General features: G+C 40.5%; 1 protein-coding gene and 1 long non-coding RNA gene across 2 annotated transcripts in view; one reads left to right on the forward strand and one right to left on the reverse strand.

Annotated features, from left to right (window-relative positions):
* The first annotated feature begins 2,636 nt into the window (after positions 1-2,636).
* Positions 2,637-8,388, forward strand: LOC120601447 (uncharacterized). Its single transcript, XR_005652442.1, has 2 exons — positions 2,637-3,378; positions 5,422-8,388. It is a non-coding gene; the product is annotated as an uncharacterized LOC120601447 (long non-coding RNA).
* Positions 8,389-21,243: 12,855 nt separating this feature from the next.
* LOC120601446 (transmembrane 4 L6 family member 4) overlaps positions 21,244-23,148 on the reverse strand; it is a 30,130-nt gene continuing 28,225 nt past the window's right edge. Inside the window, exon 5 of the mRNA XM_039861106.1 lies at positions 21,244-22,990. Coding sequence (XP_039717040.1) covers positions 22,973-22,990 — 18 coding nt within the window. The 3' untranslated portion in view covers positions 21,244-22,972. The remainder of the gene's footprint in view (positions 22,991-23,148) is intronic.

Raw genomic sequence — 23,148 nt, forward strand, 5'->3', positions numbered from 1 at the left:
AAAGGTTTTAAGCCAGCCCTGTCTGTTGTACTTGTGCATATAAGTCAACACACCTTTGAAATACCTGAAATAATACTCCTGGAAGGGGGTATTAACTCTCGAGACAGCACAGATCTTGTTAACTATCCCGTTATTCAATGCCGCCTTGGTTTCTCCAATCTTCTTTACGTCCCCTTCTTAATTTCAAATGCATAAAAGAAGCTTTCGAGAACTTGTTCTCCAGCATATGTCATCAGTTTGGCTCAAATAAACTTTTATGAAAATTCTCTATAAGTTAGGATATTTCTGGTATTGACAACACTAACGTTTGCAACATCTTGCCCCAAACCTTGCAATGTCCTTATGAAAGATAGCAAGCGCCATGATCCATTTTACGGCAGAGGATTTCGAAGCATAAGGAAGTTTTAGTAAAGAAATAGTGTTCCATACGTTATTTTTTCTTTCAAGATTATCTATTAATTCCAAAAGAACTATCTTCTTGAAGTCCCTTACAACTGGCTGAAATGCTCACTCCAGGAGTGCTCACACAGGAGGTATCCCAAGGGGGCACTGATGAGCCAGGCAAGGGAAGAATTGCCGACTTTACGATGAAAACGCTCCTTTATGATCTGTCCAAAATCTTTCTTCCCAACAGGTCTGTCAACCATCTGGTCCTGTCTATGGGTAGGGTGGGCCTTTAACAACTGAAAATGATTTAAGGATGCTGAAATGCCCGCATTCCCTTTAACATCACCTTTATCAATCTACCTTCGGTCCCATTATTAAAGATACTCTTCAAGTGAAAGCCAAGGTCCTCAAAAGTCTCTTATTAAAGCACATACTTTACATGAATGAGTTGGTGAAAATCATTAGCTGTCCCATTGGACCCTGAGGCATCCATTTTTTTAAACGATTAGAGGGCAGGAGACCCTGACCGGCCACATATAAGCTGCCAGGAGGCCGCTGAGAACCTCCAGTATGGGAGGAAGAGGTTGAGACCTAAAAACAAGCCCAGTGAAGGTTTTCAAAGCCCACCATGGAAGCCACCCTCCTCTCACAGTTTTTGCCCCTGGACACACTCTTCTCGGCTTTCATTTAGTCTAGTTTTTTAAAGAGTGCAGACCCCTGGGGCTGGCCTTCGGTCTTGCTCTGCCTCAGAGGAGAGCTTATCTCCATTTTCCAGTTTCACAATGAAACTTTCAGTTAGGTGATCTCAAGATTTTTTCCAGCTCTACAGCCACCACAGCCTGCTTCTGCTATTGATTTTTATAGCCTGGTTTTACTACCCAAGGAGAGGAAAGAGAATGATGCAGCTGACTTGACTTCTGGGAACTACTCTGGAAAGACAGCAAAGAAGAGAGGCAAGAGAGAGGGGCCAGGAAAGGATAGAGAGCAGGGCCATAGAGACAGCAGCAGGATTTAGCCCTGCAGCTCACGGGCCTTTCTACCCAGCAGGGTTTCTTACACAATGCTTCACAGAAGCCCAGTGTTCCTCAAAGGCCAAGAGGGGAATGCTGTGAATCTTTGGAAAAAATTCAAGTCTTGTAGCATTATAGCACTGATCGAATTATCTGCAGCTTTTTTCCTATTGTCTGACAAATGTTTGTAAATACCTTTCTTAATGTAAAATGATTATCTTTGTTCCAGAGCCTCAGAACAATAAGGAAACAGGGTTCCAAAGCAGGAGCATGGACATAAGAAGAGATGAAATACAGCCATTTGCAACAACATGGGTGGACCTCGAGATAATCATGCTAAGCGAAATAAGCCAGACAGAAAAAGTTGAAAATCATGCGGCACCACTTATATGTGGGATATAAACCTAAAAGCACCAAATGAACAGGACAAACAAACAGAGGCTCATGGACATGGACAATAGACTAGTAGTTACCAGAGGGTGGGGGGGAGGATTGGGGGAGAATTTAAATCATTTCTTCAATTAAAAAAATAATAACTGAATTAATTAATTTTAAAAAAGAGAAACTATAGGAAGTCTCTTAAAAATTCCTCAAAAAATAAAAAAATAAATAAAATACAGCAGGGACATGGACTCAATGGCTGTTAGAGGCTTTGTTTAGGGTAGGAGCCCTAAACAAAGGGCTCAACCTGGCCCTGTGTAGGCCTTTGTTGTGCTTAAACGCAGACCTAGGAGTTCTTAATTTTTAAGTTTTGAAAAAGAAGTAAGGTTCTAAGAGACTTTTAGTGAATTCTATTTTTAAAAGTTGGCGGCTGATTAACAGGCAAACTAAAAACAAGACATATTCCTGCTGGCCACCTAGAGTGTGGTCGTCCTTGGTCCAGGGCTCACCGTCCTGCCGGCACTTCCCGTTTTACCTTCATGTTTGCCGTATCAATATAATTGAACTCTTAATGTTTTTTCTTCAAGTCAACTCTCTATTTTATTCATTTATCATCATGAATGAAAAACTAGAATCTTTAGCAAACATAAACCCAACATTATTGAATTCTTAGTTAAAGTTGCTTGCATCCCTGGAGCTGGAGACTTGTTCCCTTTCTTTGAAAGAAAGATTTGTGAGGGGTTGGAAATAGGAAAGATGTCTTTCCATCAAAATAAGATTTTTTTTTGATAGAATCAAAGTGTTGATTTGAAAATTGATTGAGAATTGAAAAGGGAATAACTTTCCATGTTATTGAAAAATATAGCACATCTGTGTACCTGAGAGCATGTCCCAAAGTTGGAAAATTCTGGTGTGGTCCAACTTCCTCATATTACAGATGAGCAAAGGAAGGCAGAGAGCAGAGACTTGTCCAGTTACAGAGATGGGTCCCAACCCAATGTCCCAGCATTCTCCCCACTCCCTGGAATGGTGATGCCTAATCTCTCTGTCCACCTACGAAAAGATGAATGGCTGCATGAAGCAAGAAAGGAAACAGAGGTCCTGAAGCAAAATCCAGGGAGACGCGGGGAAGTGCTGGGGGCACTGGGGTAGTGAACCTGGCAGTGGCGTGGATGGGGACTTTAGGGGCTCCTGGAGAGAGGAGGTTACCACCTGTTATCTTGTCCCAATCCTCCTTTACAAATGAGGCAGTTCAGGGCCAGAGAAGGAAATGACTTGTCCAAGGCCTCAGGGCCTCTTGCCACCGAGGGGAAGGTCCAGTTCCCATCGCTGCCTTCCCAGCCTGCATTCTTACATGGCGCCCCTGTAGTTTTCCAGCTCTGATACCCCTGCTTGTTTGTAAAATCTAGAATGGTACTCGTATCCTACAAGTATGAGGGTGCTGCTATTTAAAATGTACTACTATTGTTACTTTTCACCCACAGGAAGATTTCCATTTTCATCCCTGCACCAGCTGTCTGCAGAGTCTTGTCTGGGGCTGGTTACTGGTCTCCACTCCCAAGATACCCAGCACAAGGAGACAGTGCACTCTACAATTCTGGTATCTGCCCGCCCCTCACCGCCCCCGGTAACTCACCGCAAATCGGTTTCCACATCTCTCGCTGCCACAGCATCTGCAGCAGTCACTTTCCTTCAGGCCCAAGAACAGGTTGGCAGGGAGAAGCACCTACCAGCAAGAGAAACACCTCAGAGTGAGCCTGAGATGTGAAGCGAGGGCCTGAGCCTGCCTGCCTGTTACTGAGTATTTAGATGCCATTTGTCTTAACCGCAGTTTCAGCGGAGCACGATTTCAAGATTTGACCCCCTGAGTTTCCACTTAGATGTTGGGTTAAGAAAATAAAAAATACATGTCATTAATTGTCACAAAAAGTGAGTCTCTCTCTAAAGCAGAGTTTCCTAACATCTACTGAAACAAGGGGTACGAAATTATTAGTGAATGAATGGAAGGAGAATTCCCCGATTCTCTTGCTTTTCAGTCAATCGTTTAGTTAGAAAGTGTATTTGCTCCCACACCTCACACCGTAACCCCATGCCCTAGTACTCTTTTGGTAGAAATTTGTGGCCTTCAGTTTGGTTCATGGAAGTTGATTGATCCACGAGAAATGCCAGCCTAAGTTTAAATTACTTGGTAAAGTTAGTGGACATGTCTTTGTCAGGTCCTAATAGAGAGGGAAAAATTAAGGCACTGACTTTTCATCATGCAAAACTTAGGCTTTTGTTCGTAACTAAATATACTCTTTATCAATAATTACCCAATTTTAGAAGGGCAGTGTTAAAATCTCCTATAGGGAAATTTTAAGGCTTTCCTACTCACCAAGAACCCGCTTCCTAATATTCCTCCGAAAAACCAGACCTCTTCCGAAAGGTGGTAGATGTCTACCTCTTTTCCTCCAGGAAAAAATAACAGAATGTTAGCTATAAAGGCAATCACAGAAAGCAGAATGAGGGTGCCCCCCAGGCACTTGGCAAAATTCCCAGCACACATGCTGGGTCAGTACAGTACAGGTCTGTGATAAAAGCTCCTCACTGTCTCCTTCTCCAGGTCTCTTCAAAGTTATCAGCTAGAGTCCTAGTAAATGGCCCTAATTCAATCCGTATATTGGAGCTGAGAAGCAAATGAGCTGGTAAACTGTGTCTGTGGGGCTGCTTCAGCTTCTCAAATACAGCAGAATCTCAATGGCAGTGACATTTTACATTCTCCTAGACTTGGAGTCCTGTTTTTTGTTGTTGTTGTTTTTTTTGTATCTCCATAAATGAGTTCATGTTCAGAGCAATCATTTTGCCATGAACACCAGCTATGTTCCGCAGACTCTGGTTCTATTAGGATAAAAGTTCTGCCAAAGTTGGATTAAATGATTAAATGGGCTTAGGTAACAGTGGCTCAGACAAAATAAAACAGATTTCTTTACTATGAGACTTCTCAGAACCTTCGAATGCTCACATGCATTGTGACTCATGTGCATTGTGAGAAAGGTAGATAGCTGTGGGGTGTATGTGTGCATGGAGGGAGGGGGATGATCTGCAGAACCCACTTTATAAAATGCTTTGAAATTGATCCCTAGAGCCTCAGTGAAGACAGCCTTTTAATAATATGATTAAAAGAAACTCCTCACTACTACCTTTGAACATGAAGAGGGAGGACATGGGTAAATATAAGCTCACAATAAATCCCGAGACGATAGCCCTGCGATAAGGTATTTATTACAGGCAGGGCCTCTCTACTCTTTTGCAGAAACGGCTCTTCATGCCTCTGTCATGGGAAGGCACAGATTATGGGCCAGATCGACAGTGCCTTCACACATTCCTTTCCTATGTCTCTGGACTTACTATTCTGGACCATGTCTACTTAGAACAGTTAAAGATTCACCTGGCATCTCTGCCTCTTATGAGTGAGCATCGCCAACTCAGTGTCAGTAGTGGAAGCTGAAATTTTGTCCAGAGATAAAATATTTTAGACTAGCAGCAATAGAATCTTCTGTAGGCACAGTGTGAGAGAAGATGAGAGCTATTTAACACTTGAACTGTTCTTCCTTCAAGAGCTTAATCAAAGGAGTTAAAATGATTTCCTTTCATTGTGTTATAGGAGAAAACGCAGGACAGACACCCATGAACATCATTCCTCAGCAGATCCATTTTCCTGATTTTCTTGACTGTCTCCCAGGAAGAAACGTTGATGTAGGAACTTTGGAATCTGAAGATTTGATCCCCCTCTTCAATGATGTAGAGTCTGCTTTGAACAAAAGCGAGCCCTTTCTATCCTGGCTGTAATCAATACCATTGTAACTTGGGTGCAGTTGTTACTGGTTCTGGGGTGTCCTGGAACTACTCGTCCTCAGTTTTTTGTGTCTGGCGGACAATGAATTGAAGGCAGATGCTCAGCAGTATGTAAGCAAGCTAGTTTTATTGAAAGTGAAAGTACTCTTCTCAGGTCTGCAAGTAGGCTGCCTGGAGTGGTCAACCCTGTAGATAAAGTACACTCTCAGAAGGGAGAGCAAGCTGCCTCGAGAGGTCAGCCTCGAAGCCTCCTGCTTTGGTCTCTTTTATTCTGCCTGCAAGGCTCCAGTCCTCCCCTTTTCACAACAGCCCTTCCCCTACAAGCCTTGATTAACAGATGTTTCTTATGTAAGCTTCTTCTCTCTTAGCATGTGTATACCCATAACGCACTTGGTTTGCCCATCAGGGGGGTCAAAACCTCAATGTAAATTTATTATAATGATTGTATAATGAAGCAGAGGTGAATTCTAGGTCACACCAGCTGTCCTTCTGTGCATGCTTACGTTGGGGAATTTCTCTGTCATTGCCTCACTATTGTGTCAGGTCCAACAGTTAAGTCGAGGCTATTGTTTTAAAGCTATTTTTCATTTTGGCTGCTGTGGGGAGGGCCCCTAGTATAACTTCTACCACACAATCATGACCTGACCTTTCCTGGGCCTCTTGGAAAAGTCTGCAGGAGTACCACCTCTGCCTTTATGATTCATCATTGTGTCCCATGTCAGAGGGAAAGTGCACAGAGTAGAAATTTACTGTGGTTAGATTTAAGTACCAAGGAGGGGTAGGAGGGGTAGGAAATGCTTTCTCAGGCATTTGTCATCTAAAGTCTACATCTTAGAATGACGAATAAGCAAAGATACACTCAGAACCAAAAGATTTAAAGAAATGCTTTGGGGAGACACGATGCAAAAATAAAACATGAAACAAATTAAACAGTATTATCTCAAAAGAAACTGTTTAGAACAAATAGTCTTATCAATAATACAACCTGTAGATTGTGAATTCAGAAACTTATAAATTTGATAAGAATCCAGAGTCAGTTAATAGTTTAGATGAAAGAGAGGCTTCTATGAATTTTAAATCTTCTAACTGGCCCGGTCTGAATATCTTGAGAAAGTGGTCTCATCAGTCATCATCTACTTCAATCTTGGGAAATCTTCACCTTTGGGTCACTAGATTTGCAGATCCACTCAGAGTGAAGGGCTCTCTTCAGATATATCATGTTAACCCAAGAGTCTATTTTCTGGAATTTGTTCACAGAAGAGTTGGTTAGCAATACCTGATAGAGATCTTTTCAGTGAAGTTGAAGAGAGTCTTTTCGAAGATATCTTTTCCAATAGATGAAATCTCCAGGTTGCAGAGTGTGTTGGTTAGGGTCTTTGTGTCTCTGGAGCTCACTATGAAGAGATCAGTCTACTAGAATGTGGTTAATTTTGATAGAATCAATTAGGTTTTCAGAGTATTAAAGTATCTCTTCTTTTATCAGCTGTAGATCAAAAGAGGCAGGGGCTAGATGCACTGGATGCCCTGTGACTATCTCAAAGGGTGGGATTTTATGAGTTCCAAAGGGGATGGATCAGAGATTTAGAAGGACCAATGGCAATGCTTTTGACTAGGTATTTGGAGGGTCTCTGTAAATTTTGCCAATCGAGTCTCAATAATGCTGTTAGTGCATTCAAGTAACCTGAGGATTGAGGGTGGTAAGTGCAGTGAAAGTGTTATAAGACTGGCCAAACAGCACAGACTTGTCAAAGTATCTGACACATAAAATGGAGTTTCAGAGAGATTCCTCAGATAGGAATCATCTTTTCCAGAGAAGAGGCAGTAGCCTGTTTACAAGGAAATGCTTCAGTTCAGAGAGAAAACATACAGACCATGACTAAAACATATTTGTATCCATGGGGGAACTGTATGAAATCCATTTACCAAAACTTATAGAGTCCATTACGTGATTTAAAATGCCTTGGAGCAGTGCGAACAGGCTTCCAGGGTTGTACTTCGAAAAGGTGGGACAAGTGAGGTAGGTGCTCTTTGTGGCCTTACTAATATTCCCATACCAGTACTGATTCATGAATGTTATCACTTTTCAGTGAACCAGTGATTTAATGCATGTACAATAGTCAGGAGTGGGTATTTTGGAGTCTCTTGTAGAACCAAGTTGTTTTTTGGCTTGAACCAGAACTTTCCTTTTTATCAAGCCAATAATTATTGGATCATCAGTCTTGTTTTTATCCTTTTCTGAGGCCAATTGTTGGGCTTCTTTAACCTGTTTTTCTAAATTGTCATTTGGGGAAATATCATTTTGGACCATGAAGGAGGCGTGACTGCTGTTGGATCCTTGAAGGATGTCATTCCTTGCATTAGTGTCAGCAAGATGATTTCCTTTAGTTTCCAGAGAGTCGAGTTTAGAATGCCCTGGGATCTTAATGATAGCTGAAGCAGCAGGTAAAATTATAATATCCAATAATTCCTGAACATACTGGCCAATCTGAATTTCATTTCCACTGGAAGTAAGGAAGCCACGTTGTTTCCACAGAATTCCCAAATTATAAGCTACTCTGAGAGCATATGTACTATCAATATAAATGTTGTCAGTTTTGACCTTGGATAGGGTGCAGGCCAGTGTGAAGGAGAATGAGCCCATATAATTCAACTTCTGTAGCTGCAGTAGGCAAAGGCAAAAGTGCCATTTCAGTTACATCAAAATGTGTTGACATTGCATGACTTGTACAATATTCATGTTGTCACATTTTAAATAAAAACCACCAGTAAACCATGAGAAGCTGGCATTACTCAAGGAGTTTCCCACTGATCATCCCAAAGGCTTAGGAGGCGATCTGTTGGTGTTCAGCAGTCGTGAGGAGCTTTGTGGATAAACAGAGGGGAGAAGAGAAGCAGGGTTAAGGTTATTACAACATGAAAGAGTTCTGTGAGGAACAGTTAACAGAAGGATGTTGAGTTTGATGAGAATTCAAGAGGGCTTCTGCTGCAAGGGGTACAAAGATGGTTAAAGGGGATATCACAATGGTTTCCTCGGTGGGCATAACCAAAGGACAGTGGCCGTAATGGCTCCAAGGCAAGAAATATCCTCATGCCACAGGGTCCAGTTGGTACTATAATACGTTATGGATCGATGGTTGTCTCCATGTTTTTGGGTGAGTACCCTAAGGGCATTCCCTTCCTTTTCATATACATTAAGGAAAAAGGGTATCTGATAATTGGGATGCTCAAAGGCAGGTAGGTTTATTAACCTCTCCTTTAAGATTTTAAAGGCTGTGTCGTCCTGTTCTTCCCATAAAATTAGGTCAGAGTTGTTCTTTAGTAAAACATATTGATTCAGCCACAAGGGAGAGATCTGGAATTTAATTTCAGCCATACCCAAAGAGCTTGAGTAAACCTTGCAGTCGGTGCTTAGTTTTGGGTTTGGGAAAACTTAGGATACTGCGAAGCCTATCTGGATCTATGTGCAGCCCTTGTTCTGCTATCATATGTGCTAAATACTGAACTCGGGTTTGGGCAAACTGCAGTTTTTCTTTGGTGACCTTGTCTCTCAATGGTTAAAAGCTTTAGCAAGCTGTCTTCCTGTGAGAAGACTTGGAAGGCAAAGAAGCAAGCTGTCCACATAGTGCAACAAAATAGAAAACCCTTAGGGATATTTGTATCACCTCAGCCTTCAAGATTTGTGAGAAATAAGACAGGTTCTCAATAAATCCCCGAGATAGTACTGTCCAGGTTAATTATTTTTCTTCCCAAGGGAAAGCAAAAAGGTATTGACTATCTTCTTCAATTGTAATGGTAAAGAATGCACTGTATGAATCAGTTATGGTAAATAATTTACTTTCAGTTGAGATGAATGTGTCACTGGCAATCAATTGTCTGCCTTGTGTAAGAGTCTGGGGCTCAGGCCTTGGGTCCCCACAAAAAATTTGCATAGCATTCCGACACTCAGAGAAGAAAGAGCAGATGAAAAGTAGCAAACAGAAGCGATTTTATTAAGAAAAGTAGGCAGAGTAAAAGTACGCTTGGAAGAAAGTCCAAGAAGGCACCTCAGTAAAGGATTGAGGGCCCGAGAAGTCAAGGGTCAGGCTTTATATGGACCTTAGGACTTCTTTGTTCTGTCCTTTCCATCTCCAACGGCACAAATTCCTGGCTCCTCCCTCATACGCTCCTACTCCAAGCTGGGACACACACAGTGTGTGCCCATAGACAGGATGTCACACGCTTGTGCCCTCAAGATTTTAAGGGTAGGCGCATGCTCAGTTAACTAATTTTGCATCTACCAGTCCAGAGCTCCCAGAGTAAGGTCATATAATAATCACCTGCAGTTAACTGACAGGGGAGTCGGGGGAGGGAGGAAAGGCGTGAGGAAGGTGTCAGGTACTATGAGGCCTCATGCTTGCCTGTCTGGCTTCTGATCTTGGGAGAAGGAGGGAGACTGTAGGAGTCTGGCAGACACCTGGTTGTACATATTTGGCTGAGCTGTTCTCGAGGCTGGGGCCTTGTTACTGGCTCATATCTGCCTACCCTGTCTGATGTTACTAGCATATGAGGGTTAGGAACAACAGTGTCCAGGGATAACTATGTTGTTTATTGCTCAGATATCTTGGAAAAACCTCCACCCTTCACTCTTGAGAATGTTACAGGGACTAGGACAAGAGATAATGAGGCTCTGAATCTTGTAATTTCTATTTTGGGCTTTAAACCTTGAAGGGCTTCATACCTTGAAGGGCTTCTTTAATTATGGCATATCGATTGATTCTAGGAAGGCATTTTGAGAAATATATTTGAATCTTGATAGGAGGTACACTGTGGATTTTGCCAATATTGAAGATTTTGCTCTAAAAGGGATGATAGCTGATTCAATAGGGACAAGTGATTGGTGCTCCCAGATTCAGTTATAGTGCCTCATGCTTGAAGCACAGCTCAGCCAAATATGTACAACCAGGTGTCTGCCAGACTCCTACAGTCTCCCTCCTTCTCCCAAGATCAGAAGCCAGACAGGCAAGCATGAGGCCTCATAGAAAATGGAGCAAATAAAAGACGTTGAAGGGTCATATAATTTTGTTTGATTGACTATTTTAATGGCTACTGTCAAATTCTAAAATTGTTTCCCTCTTTTGGTAGAAATACTGGCATGATACTTTTCTAAGAAGTCTCAACGTAATAAATGAATAGGGGCAAATCCAGTGCAAAATGAAAATATGGGCCCCTTGCTCACAATAAGAGTTTCAAGATGATGGCATAAGCGTTAACCAAGTGTGGAGCTATTCGGGGGTGGGGCAGAGGGAGGGTGCTGTGTGACTGCACAGGAAGCATGTCTATGAAGCTAGCCCTGCCCATTGTAACTCTGCAAGTCAAAGGATTTTAAGTACTAGTGTATCTCTTTGTAAAATTAAGAGAGAAGAGGCTAATAATATAAAGGGCTTCATAGAAAAAAAATTACAAGAATTAAGCCAAGAAATTATTAATATATTTTTCTGAAATAGCCTCTCACCAAATCCTTCAGGTAGCCAGCTTTTTTTTCCCAACAGTAGGAAGGAGTTTGGTGCATCTGAGACCTTTGACCTTAAGCCAGATTTGGTTTTCCTCAAGGATATCAAAGAATGTAAGACTCTTAGGACCTTCTTTGATAACTCCCAACATTCTCAGGGGCACTAATATCAACAACCAGCAAATGTATATTAAGCCTGTTCGTTCGTTCGTTCATTCATTCATTCATTCATTCATTCATTCATTCATTCTTCTGGCTGAGCCCCTGCCATTTTGAAGACACTAAATAGACTTTGGAAATACAAGGATGAAGAAAACTCAGTCCTTTTTGAGCTTACTGTTTAATCAGGGCCGTGTATTATGGAACAAAGAGTAATGGGAGCTCAGGATGGGGAAGGATGAAGAGAAATGAACGACTTCAAGTAGGCCATGGTGTCTGAGCTCTAGCTTCAAGGAGTTTCCCAGGCAAAGGCCTGTTTGGTGCCAAGAGGGCCGGAAGAAGTTGAAATCATGGTCTCTGCCTCCAAAAAGATAATGTATTGAGCACCAAGTGGATGCTAGTATAATTCTGGAGAGAGGGTGGGTCATTTGGGGCTTGGTGATGAGGTAGGATCAGGGGAACAGGAAAAGCATTCTGGGAACTGGGAACTGTTAAACAAAGACATAGAAGTGAAAATGGAAGGCAAACAATATGTAATGACAACCTACTGTGTTCCAGGAACTAGTCATTGTATAGTAAGTACGTGCACGAGTGTGTGCGCACGTGCGTTTATTGGAATAACATTACTCTTTTAGAGTCATTTAGACAGAATTGACATCTTTATAATATTGAGTCTTTTTATTCAGTTCAATCTGTTTTCTCAGCATACTTTCCTCAAAGTATGAGAGTTGAAGATGGTCAGACAACAAGGAAACAAATAAATAATTAACCCCCACCCCTAAACCTCAGTGTTGTAATTTAGGCACTAACTCCAGCTCTATCAGAAATGACAGATATAATTGTCATCTCTGAAATTCACTTAATCTTTCTTGGTCTCATTTCCTATTCTTCTTATCTATAAAACACTCACTTTTTCATGGTACTAAAATTCTCCTATTCCATAGATTTTCTCAGTGTCTGGACAAATCTACATTTAGGAATAGATGAATTTGTGCCTTGCACACAAACACTCTTTTTCTTATAACATTTTTGAGAGTACAATCATTATGAGACTGGAAGATGAGAAACTGATATTTTAACTATGACTCTAATCTCTGTAAATGAGATAATTTCAGCAAGCATATTCTTCACTGCCCAACTAGAAGGCCTGACATTTCCATGGCTAGGATTAGGGACTGTTTCTAGAAAAAATTGCCACTCAAAGATGTTATCTGGATAACAATAACTTGACTAATTAGGCTATAAATGGAATAAATTAATTTGTAAGATTAGCAGAGATTAACAGCCACTAGTCCCTAGCATTCTAGAAAGAGAATCCATTTATGGAATTAGCGTGGGGTAACATAAGATTTTCAGAGAATGAGAAGAAGGTGAAACATTAATTGGGAAAGCTGAGGACTGGCATTTCCTATTTTCTTTATCTGTAAAATGCTCACTCTCTCCCATTTTATATTTCTCCCAAGTTTACAGATTTTCTACATTTAGGGATAGATGGATTTTTTGTCATACACTCAAACACACTTTTTCTTTTAAGAGCATTTCTTATTTTTGAGAGTCCAATAGTTATAACAGACTGAAGGATGAAAAATTCATATTTCAACTATGACTTTTATCCCTGTAAATGATATAATTTCAGCAAGCATGTGAATCACTACCCAACTAAAGGGCCAGACAATTCTACCATTAGGAGTAGAGACTGTTTCCAGAAAAAGGCCTCCCTCAAAATTGTTACTCGAGTAATAATTGTGTGACTAATTGGGGTGTAAATGGAGTAAATTAATTTGTGGGATTAGCAGAGATTAACAGTCACTAGCCCCTTACATTCTAGAAAGAGAATCCATTTATGGAATTAGCGTGGAGTAGCATAGGAATTTCAGAGAATGAGAACAAGGTGAAACATTAATGGAGAAAGGTGAGTTCTGGCATATTCCATGAAGCTTTGCAAGTTCTGGTGAAGGTGGGTGTATGAGCATTAAGAAGGGGCAAGCGTGGGTCTTCTCCTTTACAAATTTGCCCCGGGCTTTGTTCCCACAACCACCTAAGAATTTCTGTGCAGTGCAGCTATTAATTAGTACCTTGGCCAAGTTACTTAAAGTTTTGGAACTTGAGTTTTTTAATATGTAAAACTAGCAATAATAAAAAAAAATAATAATATTAATAATAATAATACAATGAGAGAGCGGTGAAGATTAAAAGAAGTGCTTATGCAGAACACCAGCAATTCATAGGTGGTCAATAAATGTTTATGTTCTGCCTTTTCATGAGTTTTTCCCTCTCTTCTTCCCAGGCTACATTTTTTTCCCCACAGCACTTAACACCATCTGCAAATAAGATATAATTCTTCATTGTCTCCTCCCAATGTGAGTATTGTGAGAGCAGGAACTTTTGTTTGTTTTGTATTAGCACCTTGAATGATGCCCACTATACTGTTCCGAGTTTTTTCAAAATATTTATTGAATGAATTAATGTGTTTGTGGGAATATCATCTTTCATACTGCAACCCTTCCTTGGATGGCATCATCTTGGATCAACTTGTTTGCTTGCATGTCCATGTCCTGAATGAATGAGGCTTTGGGGAAAAGTTCCTTGATGGGGAGGCATTAGAGAAAATTTGGATTCTTTAGATAGTCAAACCTGCCCTTGAAAATGATGTGCTGAGTGACCTGCTGGGCCGAGTGGCCATTAGAGGGCAGCAGATGGCTTTGCCATGTTGTGGTGACCAGTGCCCCACTTAGGGGAGCGAAAAGGGTGGAGTGGGGGTGGGTAGTGGGGGTTAGGGAAGAGGTGAGGTCTCATGGGAAGGGGAAATAGAAAGCTTTGCAGAGAACTTATATTTTGTTTCCTTCTTTGCACTCACCTATGTTTCCTTTGCCAGGGAGATCTGTGACTTTTGAGTGAAAAGTTATTTTTGATTACAGAGAAAAAAAATAAGGCATTTTCCGAGCAAGTTTCAGAACATTCTAAGATGTTATTACTGTAAAATGTGAATTTCTCTGACTCCTGAATCTGAATGAGGCTGAAGGCTGGGAATCCACATTTATTTAGCAAGCTTCCAGGTGGTTCTGGTCACTCTCAAGTTTGAGGCCCACCGCACTTAATGAGTAGGCTCCAAACTGTGTATCATGGGGCCCTGATGTATGTATGTTTGCTTCTTTATTTCTTTCTTTACGAATTGTATACATAGATGACTGTTCTATGTAGATGTATACATTATAAAACATTCACAAAAATAAAAATTTCAAAAAGTTGGAAATCCATATACATTAAAATTTATATTTGAACTTCCAATGCCACATTTTGGATGACAGGATGAGAATAATTCATGCCAACGAAATCTCAGCTCCTAGTGGTCTTTCCTCTTTGTCCCAGTGTCTGCAATGCCCACTGCCATTTTCATTGAATTAAGTTTATAGAGCTTTCTTGAGAATGAATATGAGTAGATATTTGAAGAGTCAGTTAATATTGGAGTCAATATCATATTGAGAATTCTATGATTTATCACATGACAAAATGTGCTACTGGTGTGAATAGTATTGAGGAGTTTAACATTTGCTTGGTCAGCTGAAAGCAGTAGAGCTGTAGTGTGGTCGTGGAACAGTCTTTGCAGGGACAGGACAGGAGTGCCTGGTGAGATTGATGGAAGCTCAGATTCTGGAGCCAGGTGTCCTGTGTTTAATGCCAGCTCTGTCACCGACTTGCTTTGTGACCTTGGGCTTCTTGCTCAACCTCTTCATGTCTCAGTCTCCTGTCTTCTCATGTAAGGTAATAATAACAGCACAACTACCTGTGAGGGTTGTGGTATTGAATGAGTCTGACACATGTGAAGAAAGGTTCCTCATCAGAGTACGTGCTCTGCAAATGTCAGCCCTCAATGGGGTGGCAGGCATAAGGAACAGAGTAAGCCTCCTTGCTGCTGCTTGGATGCAGCAAGCGTAGGAACCTGCCTTTTCTTCCTTTTCTTTTTTAACCCTGAGGATTCTAGAAATCTGTCTCTGTGTTCTGGCTTCTTCCGCACAGAGAGGATAAAATCACTATGTTGAATAAACTCAACAAGAGGCTTTGGTAGAAATAAATTCAAGTGTCTTAGAGTTTGCAAACTGGAAACACAGTTAGGCAAAAATCCCAGAAGTGTTCCAAAGAAGAAAAAAAAGTTGAAAGTTCTTATAGCAAAAAGTACATTCTTGAGAATTATCAGTCCAGCATCCTTAGTTCTAGGACTGATCCAGGATGGTTATCAGTCAGATGACAGGTGGTCAGGATGCAGAATGCCAGATGTGTGCCAGGAGGTCTGGCCAGGTCCCAGAGGTCTGGATAATGACTATCATGTGGATGTATGTATTAGTCCTTCAGGAGGTAATCCAGTGGCCTGGAGAAGTGAATCCTTCAGGGGATAGTCAGAGGACTACCTGGAGGTACAAATGTATATCCAGGCATTGAGTAGGACTGGAAAGTTCAAAAAAGTTTACGTTTCCAAGCTAGTTAGAACAAGAATGAAATCTTTCCTCAGGCCTCAGCTTTCATAATGTTAATAATTATAGCAGCTAGGTTAAAGTGACTCCATTTTATATATTCCTTATTTTCACTCTTTCCTCAACTGAATAGAAATATGGGGAAATAAAAAGTATGGGAGTGAGCAACGCAGAGGGACTGTGTGGTTGTCTTTATATAGGTGCTTTGAAAGATTATATTAAAATATTGATTTTGATTATGATATTTTAATTAACAGTTTTCATTAATTCAAGTTGGTATTTCAGGGAGGAAATTTTTCTTCTACTCTTCAAGGTTCTTCAGGCTAGTCTAATAATCAAATTGACTAGAGACAGATTAGCAGAAGAAAAACAAATGAAAGTTTAATAACAGGTATACCTACCTCCTGTAAACACGGGAGAGATACAGGAAACCAGGAAAGACACAGTAAACAAGAGTAAGATTGTTATGCAAATTTAAATACACGCCTTCTCCATTGATAGTAAAGGCAGGCCTGGTACAGTGAGGGACAACATCCTTACAAATGAACATTTCTCTTACAAATGTAAATGTCCTTTTACAAAGCATAACTTCTACTTGGTATTCCAAGTAGTCTGCTGTTTCTTAAAATGAACCAGCCTAAAATAATCAATAACTCAATGAGGCATACATAGGGGTGGCACACTGCTCCCCTTCAGCATGAATTAATGATCAGAATAAATTATGACATTTTGTTATTTGCTCTGTGACCTTGGGCTTCTTGCTCAACCTCTTCGTGTCTCAGTCTCCTCTCTTCTCATGTAAGGTAATAATAACAGCACAACTACCTGTGAGGGTTGTGGTATTGAATGGGTCTGACACATGTGAAGAAAGGTTCCACATCAGAGTACATGTTAGTACATCAGACTAACAAAATTTTAGTCCTTTCAGTTCTATATTGGAACCTGAAATGAGCATAACAAAGCATCCCTTCCTAGATGCTTTAAGAAAACTCATGGAGGCCATTTAGCACTTGTGGCTTAGAGTGTGGACTATGTGGGTTTGGATCCTGGATTTCCCATTTGTGTCGTGAATGGAAAGAGGAGTTATGTAGTAAAACTAACAAGCTCAGGGGGCTGCTTGGCAGGCTTGAAAAGCTCAGTGGCTGAGAGTAGCCACACAGGATGCTCTAATTATAAATTCTTAACTGGGCAGGTCATGGTGGGTAGTCACATTCCTGGCTTATAGATTTCTTAATAAAAAGTTAACCTTAGCCTGAACCGAGCCCTGTCCATTGTTTTTGTACATCTAAGATAATATACCCTTGGGATGTTGGTAACTATTTTCTCCAGACCCTTTTGAGGCATAATCACCTGAATCAGGGCTTCATGACCCTAAAACTTCTCATTGTTTTCTTGTTGCACCATACCATCTGTATTTACTGTAAATGTTAAATGTTAACTATCTTGTACCCACACATGTAAAACAAGTTTGTATCTCTCTTTTTACTTTTTATCCAATCCCAGAGATTTCCCCACTTTGTTTTCTCTCACTTCCTTAATTTACCATCAGGAGATGTCATGTAACCTTCCTTATGTTTTTTTTCCCCTTTGATTCCAAGAGCATTTTAAAAACTACAAACTTGCCATTCTCTGGAGCATTTTGTCAATATTTGGAGATTGTACTTTCGGGCTGGTCTTTTTTTTTTTTTTTTTTTGCTCAAATAACTCTTATAGAGGTTTTCAATAGGTTTGGACTTCATTTCTTCTTTCATTGACACTGTTTATGGGGCCCTGGGAAAGTCACTTATTTTATCTAAGCCTCACTTTACTCTTATACGAAATGGGCTAATCATAGTTTCTGCATCACAGGGTTGTGCCAGATGAAAAACAAACTCACATTTAGATAAGAACTTTATTCAAAAGGACAATTGTGACAGGAGACTATAATCTCAGGAATCTTCAGGTGTCTCAAAAACAGACAGAAAAGACTTTTCTTTTACAGAGAAGGGTAGCAGACCTTAACAGCAACAGGAAGCGGGACAAGTAAGGAGGCATCATGGCTGGGATCTGAGCAGAGGGGCCTATGGTGAGGGCAGAGGCCTCACAAAAGTCAAGACAGGGCAGAAGGTGAGAAATGGGCAACTGTGAACACTCGATCAGTTCTGGGAATTAAGTGAAATTATCTGTGTCATAGCTTACCAAAGTTTCTGGGTATTAACAATAAATGTTTTTTTTTTTTTAAAGTTATTGTTATTAAAATGCTTGATTGTACAGTGCTTGAGATTAGCTTTTTCTTCCTCTGGAGCAGAGTAATTCAGTCACAATGCCACAATGATAACATCCCACTCAGTTGAACATCTACTATGTGCAGACCCAGTACAGAGGCCAGTAGTGCTTGGGTGCTAGAAGCCACAGGAAAGCAGGGGCATGGTAAGTTTTGTATTTAGGTCTGTCATCTAAGATCGTTCCTGCCATTCTGGGTCTACTTAATGCAGGCGATGCCATTCCCTGATGCAAGGATTTCAGGAGAACCATGTGTGGAGGGACTGGAAAGTTTAGCTTAGAAATGCTGTATTGCGGGGCCAAGGAGACATTTAAAAACAAATACTTAACAGGCAGGGCAGTAGTCTGGGCTGGAGACAAAGATATGGGAGTCAGGAACGTAGTCACGAAAACCACAGCAGTGAAGATCATCTGGGAGAGTAGTTAGACCAAAAAGCAGTGCTCTGAAGTCAGAACATCAACAAACACTTCAGGAGCAGAGTACTTTCTTTAAAATGCATACCTGTCACTTTGGTGAAAGGTAAATATTTGTTTATGCACATGTGTGTGCATTCTACCACTAATCGCTGAGCACTTATTACATGCAAAACACTGTGTTGGTTTCCAGGATAAAGAACTAATGGCTCTTCTCCTCAAGCAGCACACTGCTCTAGACCAGTGATTCTCAACTATAGAAGAGTTGGCTCCCTGGGGACATTCAGCAACATCTGGAGATATTTTTGTTGTCACATCGAGGAGCGTCTAGTTAGTAGAGGCCAAGATGCTGCTAAACATCCTACAGTGCACAGGACAGCTCTCCCCACTCTTGACAAAGAATTACTTGTTCTCAAATGTCTGTTATGTGGAAGTGGAGAAGCCCTATCTACACTAAGAAATGGTATATGCATACACACAAGAAAACTGAAAAACCATTCCCTTCTCCAAACTGAGAGTGGTTGCTTGTAATTGTCAAGTTGGCTAAGCCAAACTATATTTCCCAAAGTCCCCTTTCCTATGTTTCCTGTGAGGGTGCAGCATGAGAGAGGGTGCAGCATGAGAGTGATTCTGTGAGCTTTGGGAGACAGACGGGAAGCAGTAGCATCTTGCAGCTCATGCACACTGTTGCCCGTCTGCTGCCTCCCCTCACTGACACCAGGCAGCAGCTGGGCCTACAACTGCTCGCCTTCCCCAGGATCTCCTTCACCTTCTCTTACTCTGGGCCAGGGAGTGTGTGTTCAGAACCACGACAAAGGGTTCCAGCTTCTGTAGGACACCCACACTATGGAAGACATGGGCAATAAAACCTGATATGGGTTTCAGTGCATCTTCATGGGCTTCAGCTCCTGTCTGTGAGTTACAACTTGTTCTTGTGTCTCACATGTTATATCCACCTTTCCTTGTTGATGTCCTTCCCTGTGGGCTATAAGCTCCAGCATCAGATACGAGGACAACAGTCTTTCAGAGATGGCTTAACTAGTTCCCATAATTACTAAGGGCAAATCCTTGATGTGTATATATGTATTTGCCCTAAGTAATTGTTGCAGTAGTTATAGATTGACATTCGACCTTAGATTGATCCCTGCTGATATGTTAGGTTAAGGTCAGGGTCAGCTTGTTATTGTTTCTAACAGAACAAAGTAATTTTGTAGAAAGGCAGATTTTTTTTTTTTTTCTCACTGGGGCCAATCATAATGGTTCTCTCCCACGAATTGTTCTAAGCTCTTTTTTTTTCTTTTTTTTCTTTTTCCTTCTCCTCCTTCCCCTGTTCTTCCACTTTCACCTCCTTTACCTTTTCCCCCTTCCCTCTTTTCTCACTTTTTTTCCTATCTCACCTTTTAGATGAATATATTCCATTGATAGTGCCTATAGATTAATATATGTCCTAAAATTCTCTCTCCTACATTTCACAGGTGTGTGCCAAGACAGTATCCATGGTTCGTTGACTCAAACCAAAAGATAAACAAAAAATCTTCAGTCATGTCCTGCTGCCACCTAGGTCTTTAACACTGAATAGTTGCGATGTCATAATTGGAATGTTCCCATTATGTTGAGATGTTCCATCCAGCCCTTTTTTTTTTTTCCTCCCTTTGGAGATCCTCCAGGTTCCTCATGTCTTGCTTAAGCTGCTCAGAGCAGAGCTCTCCACTATTTCCGGGCACACAGATACCAGGGTTTGAAGAGGGAAGAGAAGCTGAGTGCTCTTCATATTTAGTTTGTTCAGTCCTTTGTTCCAATGTCTTCTTTTCTACACCTGTATGTTTGACTGGTATGGTTGGGTGAAACCTGGGGATACTTTTCCTCTTTTCCTTTATTATCACTAATAACCCAGGTCCATCGGCATATTGTGTGTATGTGTAGGGTAACAATAAGAGAAAATAATTTAGGTTTCATTTTGTTCTTCCTTGTGTTTACCTTTTCCTTTCTCCCATTCAAGAGGGCCTTGTGCTCATGGGCCCAGTAGAATGCTGAGGTAGAGGGGAAACCCCCAAAACGAGCCCCATGAAAGCCCAGTGTCATGGTACCAAATGCAATTATAAGGAATAGTTCACACTCTTATATTCATGCATCTGGCATAGATCTATGAGGTCATTTGTAGCTCAGATGCCCACTTCCTACTTTCTTTGGCTCCTCAGTTTGGAAATCTTCCTATGGTTATTTCAGGGCCAGGGATGCTACTCCACGGAGTCTGAGGGTATAGGCAAAAGGGAAGTGGGCGCTGGGCACTTCCATTGACACGATAAATCCACTGATTGCCTACAATGTGCTAGGTCTCTTGTTAGGCACTGGGGAGTAGCCTCGAATCAGAAACATGAGTCCAAAGTGTAGAGAAATAAGTCAGATGTTGAAGAAAGCAATACAAAGTTGGCAACTCCCATAAGAAAAGTTTCTGGATAGTTTTACTACTAACCTTAGGGAGTGTGTTTGTGGGGATGTGTGTGAGCATATAAGGATCTACAAAGGGAGGGACCCATTCAACTTTTGTTTCTTGTCTCTTCCTTTTAATTCCATGGTAAACTGGTTTTCCTAATTTTATGGCGGTTGGATTTGCAAATGGCCTTCTGTGTGAAAACTTATCAAAGATTTGTTTTAGTTTTCATCTTTAAAATATTGACAGTATATTTGATAATGACTACAATACTTTCATTTCTAAAATCTGAATCAAGAAAACTCTTAAATAAGGTATTGATGCCTCTTACCCACATTCTTATTTCCTCATCAAAGAACAGAGGTAGGTGAATCAGTCCTGATGGTTTGATGTATCTGAACCTCTGGAACATCATTACCTGTGTCACTCTTCGGGATTCGGCACGTACTACATTGTATTGATATTAATCAGTAGAGTGGGTGTTTCTAGTGGACTGTCATGGGGTCTGACTCACTTTCATCCTTGGTGCCTGCAGATCTGCAGTCAACATTCACAACCGTGCTCAAAGTGGTTGGTTTTTAGCATGGCCAAGTGAGCTTTAAAAACTCCGTAACAGAGAAAAAACAGACTTTAATTTCTCATGTATAGATTTTCAGAGGCAGTAAGGCTATGCTAAAGCTCAAGAATTGTAAATTTAGCACATTTTCTAGGTGATTCTCATGATCAGCCATGTTTGAGTGCCAATGGTCTAAATTGAATGGAAACACTGTTTGTGTTGTGTGTCTGTGAGTATGTGTGTGTTTGTGTGTATAGTTCTCCAAGGATATCTTAATTGCCTATCTGTTTGCCTGCCTTCTGCCTATTAAGTGCCAAATCTAATCTCTGATTTTAGTGTTCTCATTGTAGTGAGGGCATAATCACAGCGTATAACTTCTTATGTCTTCAGTGGTTATCCACCAGTGACCAGCACTCAGCAGTGAATGTTAATTGTTTTATTGATGTTTGTGAGAAACATAGTTGTCAGTGTGCCAGAACTACATAGTGTATGTAGCCTATCATCTTGGCAGGTGCAGAAGTGAGATTCACTGGTTTGTAACCTTCTCTGAGGTCCTTCTATTGCACATCAGTCATGTCGACAATCCCACAGGACTCCCTGTTTTATCTTTGGGGGACTTCAAAATTTCTTAGTTGATCGATTACTTTCCAACAGTCCTTTTACAGATGTGGAAACTGAGTCCTAGAAAGTAACTTTCCCAGGATCTCCAAGCTGGGGTGTGGGGCAGTCAGGGTTTGAAGTTTGAATTCTAATGAACATAATAGATTTGACTCTATATTAGTGCCTGATTCATAAAACTGAAGTTAATGTCATAATGTAACACACAGAATTAGTAGTACCTATTATCTTAATTCTGGGCCATAGACTGATAAGTTATTATCTCAATCAGTTTTTTAAAACATTTTTTGTTTGATCAAAGGAAGATTTGTAGAAAATATAAAAAGAGAGTTGTATTCACTCAAATTTTTGCCCCTCCCTTCTAAAACACATACCATCTTTATTATATTACCTTTGAATTATAATTTTAATTTAATATACATAAGGAAACCCTTGCTGATGATGGCAGGCTCAAATTATTAATTACTAGTCTCAAGTAATTCAAACATATTAGCCAACGAGACAAAAATAGAAATTATTTATGATACATCAGTCATTCTTTTTTCCTATGAAAACAGAGAATAAAAATTAGTCTTAGTTTCTCATTTTAAAGTACTTTTCTTCTTTGAATTACATTAAACTTTCAAAGATAGAAACACCTCTATATTCAGAGAAGCAGTGTAACAGTACATTTTTCATTCTTAAAGAAAAAATTGTGAAAAATCAGTTCTGAGTCTGCTCTTCAATTCTAAAAGGACGCTAATTTGAAAGATGTATAAATCCAACTTAAGCGGGCACCATGTTTTTTATTTGAAACTAACATAAAATTCTAAGTTGAGCCAAGCTAATTGGGAAGGAGAAGGAATGAGTCTGTCCTCCCTAAACTTTGTCAATTTGGAAGCAGATAGGAATTGACAGAGAGAGAAGAATAAGTTTATTGTATCTTCTCATTTGCCACCAAGTCAGAGAGCTCATCATAGAGGTTTAAACTGGTCCATCTCCCTAGAAGGTAGAAAAAGTTAATTAATTATGCCATCATTCTTTTTGCTTTCTTTTCCCCTTCTTCCTCCCCTACCCCTCACCCCTCTTCTCATAATTATTCTTGCTCCTTACTGGTTACCTACTAATTTTTTTCTATACTATTCTCACTTTGTTTCAGC

The sequence above is a fragment of the Pteropus medius genome, unplaced genomic scaffold, assembly GCF_902729225.1.
Source record: "Pteropus medius unplaced genomic scaffold, Ma_sr-lr_union100, whole genome shotgun sequence".
Classification (NCBI taxonomy): Eukaryota; Metazoa; Chordata; class Mammalia; order Chiroptera; family Pteropodidae; genus Pteropus; species Pteropus medius.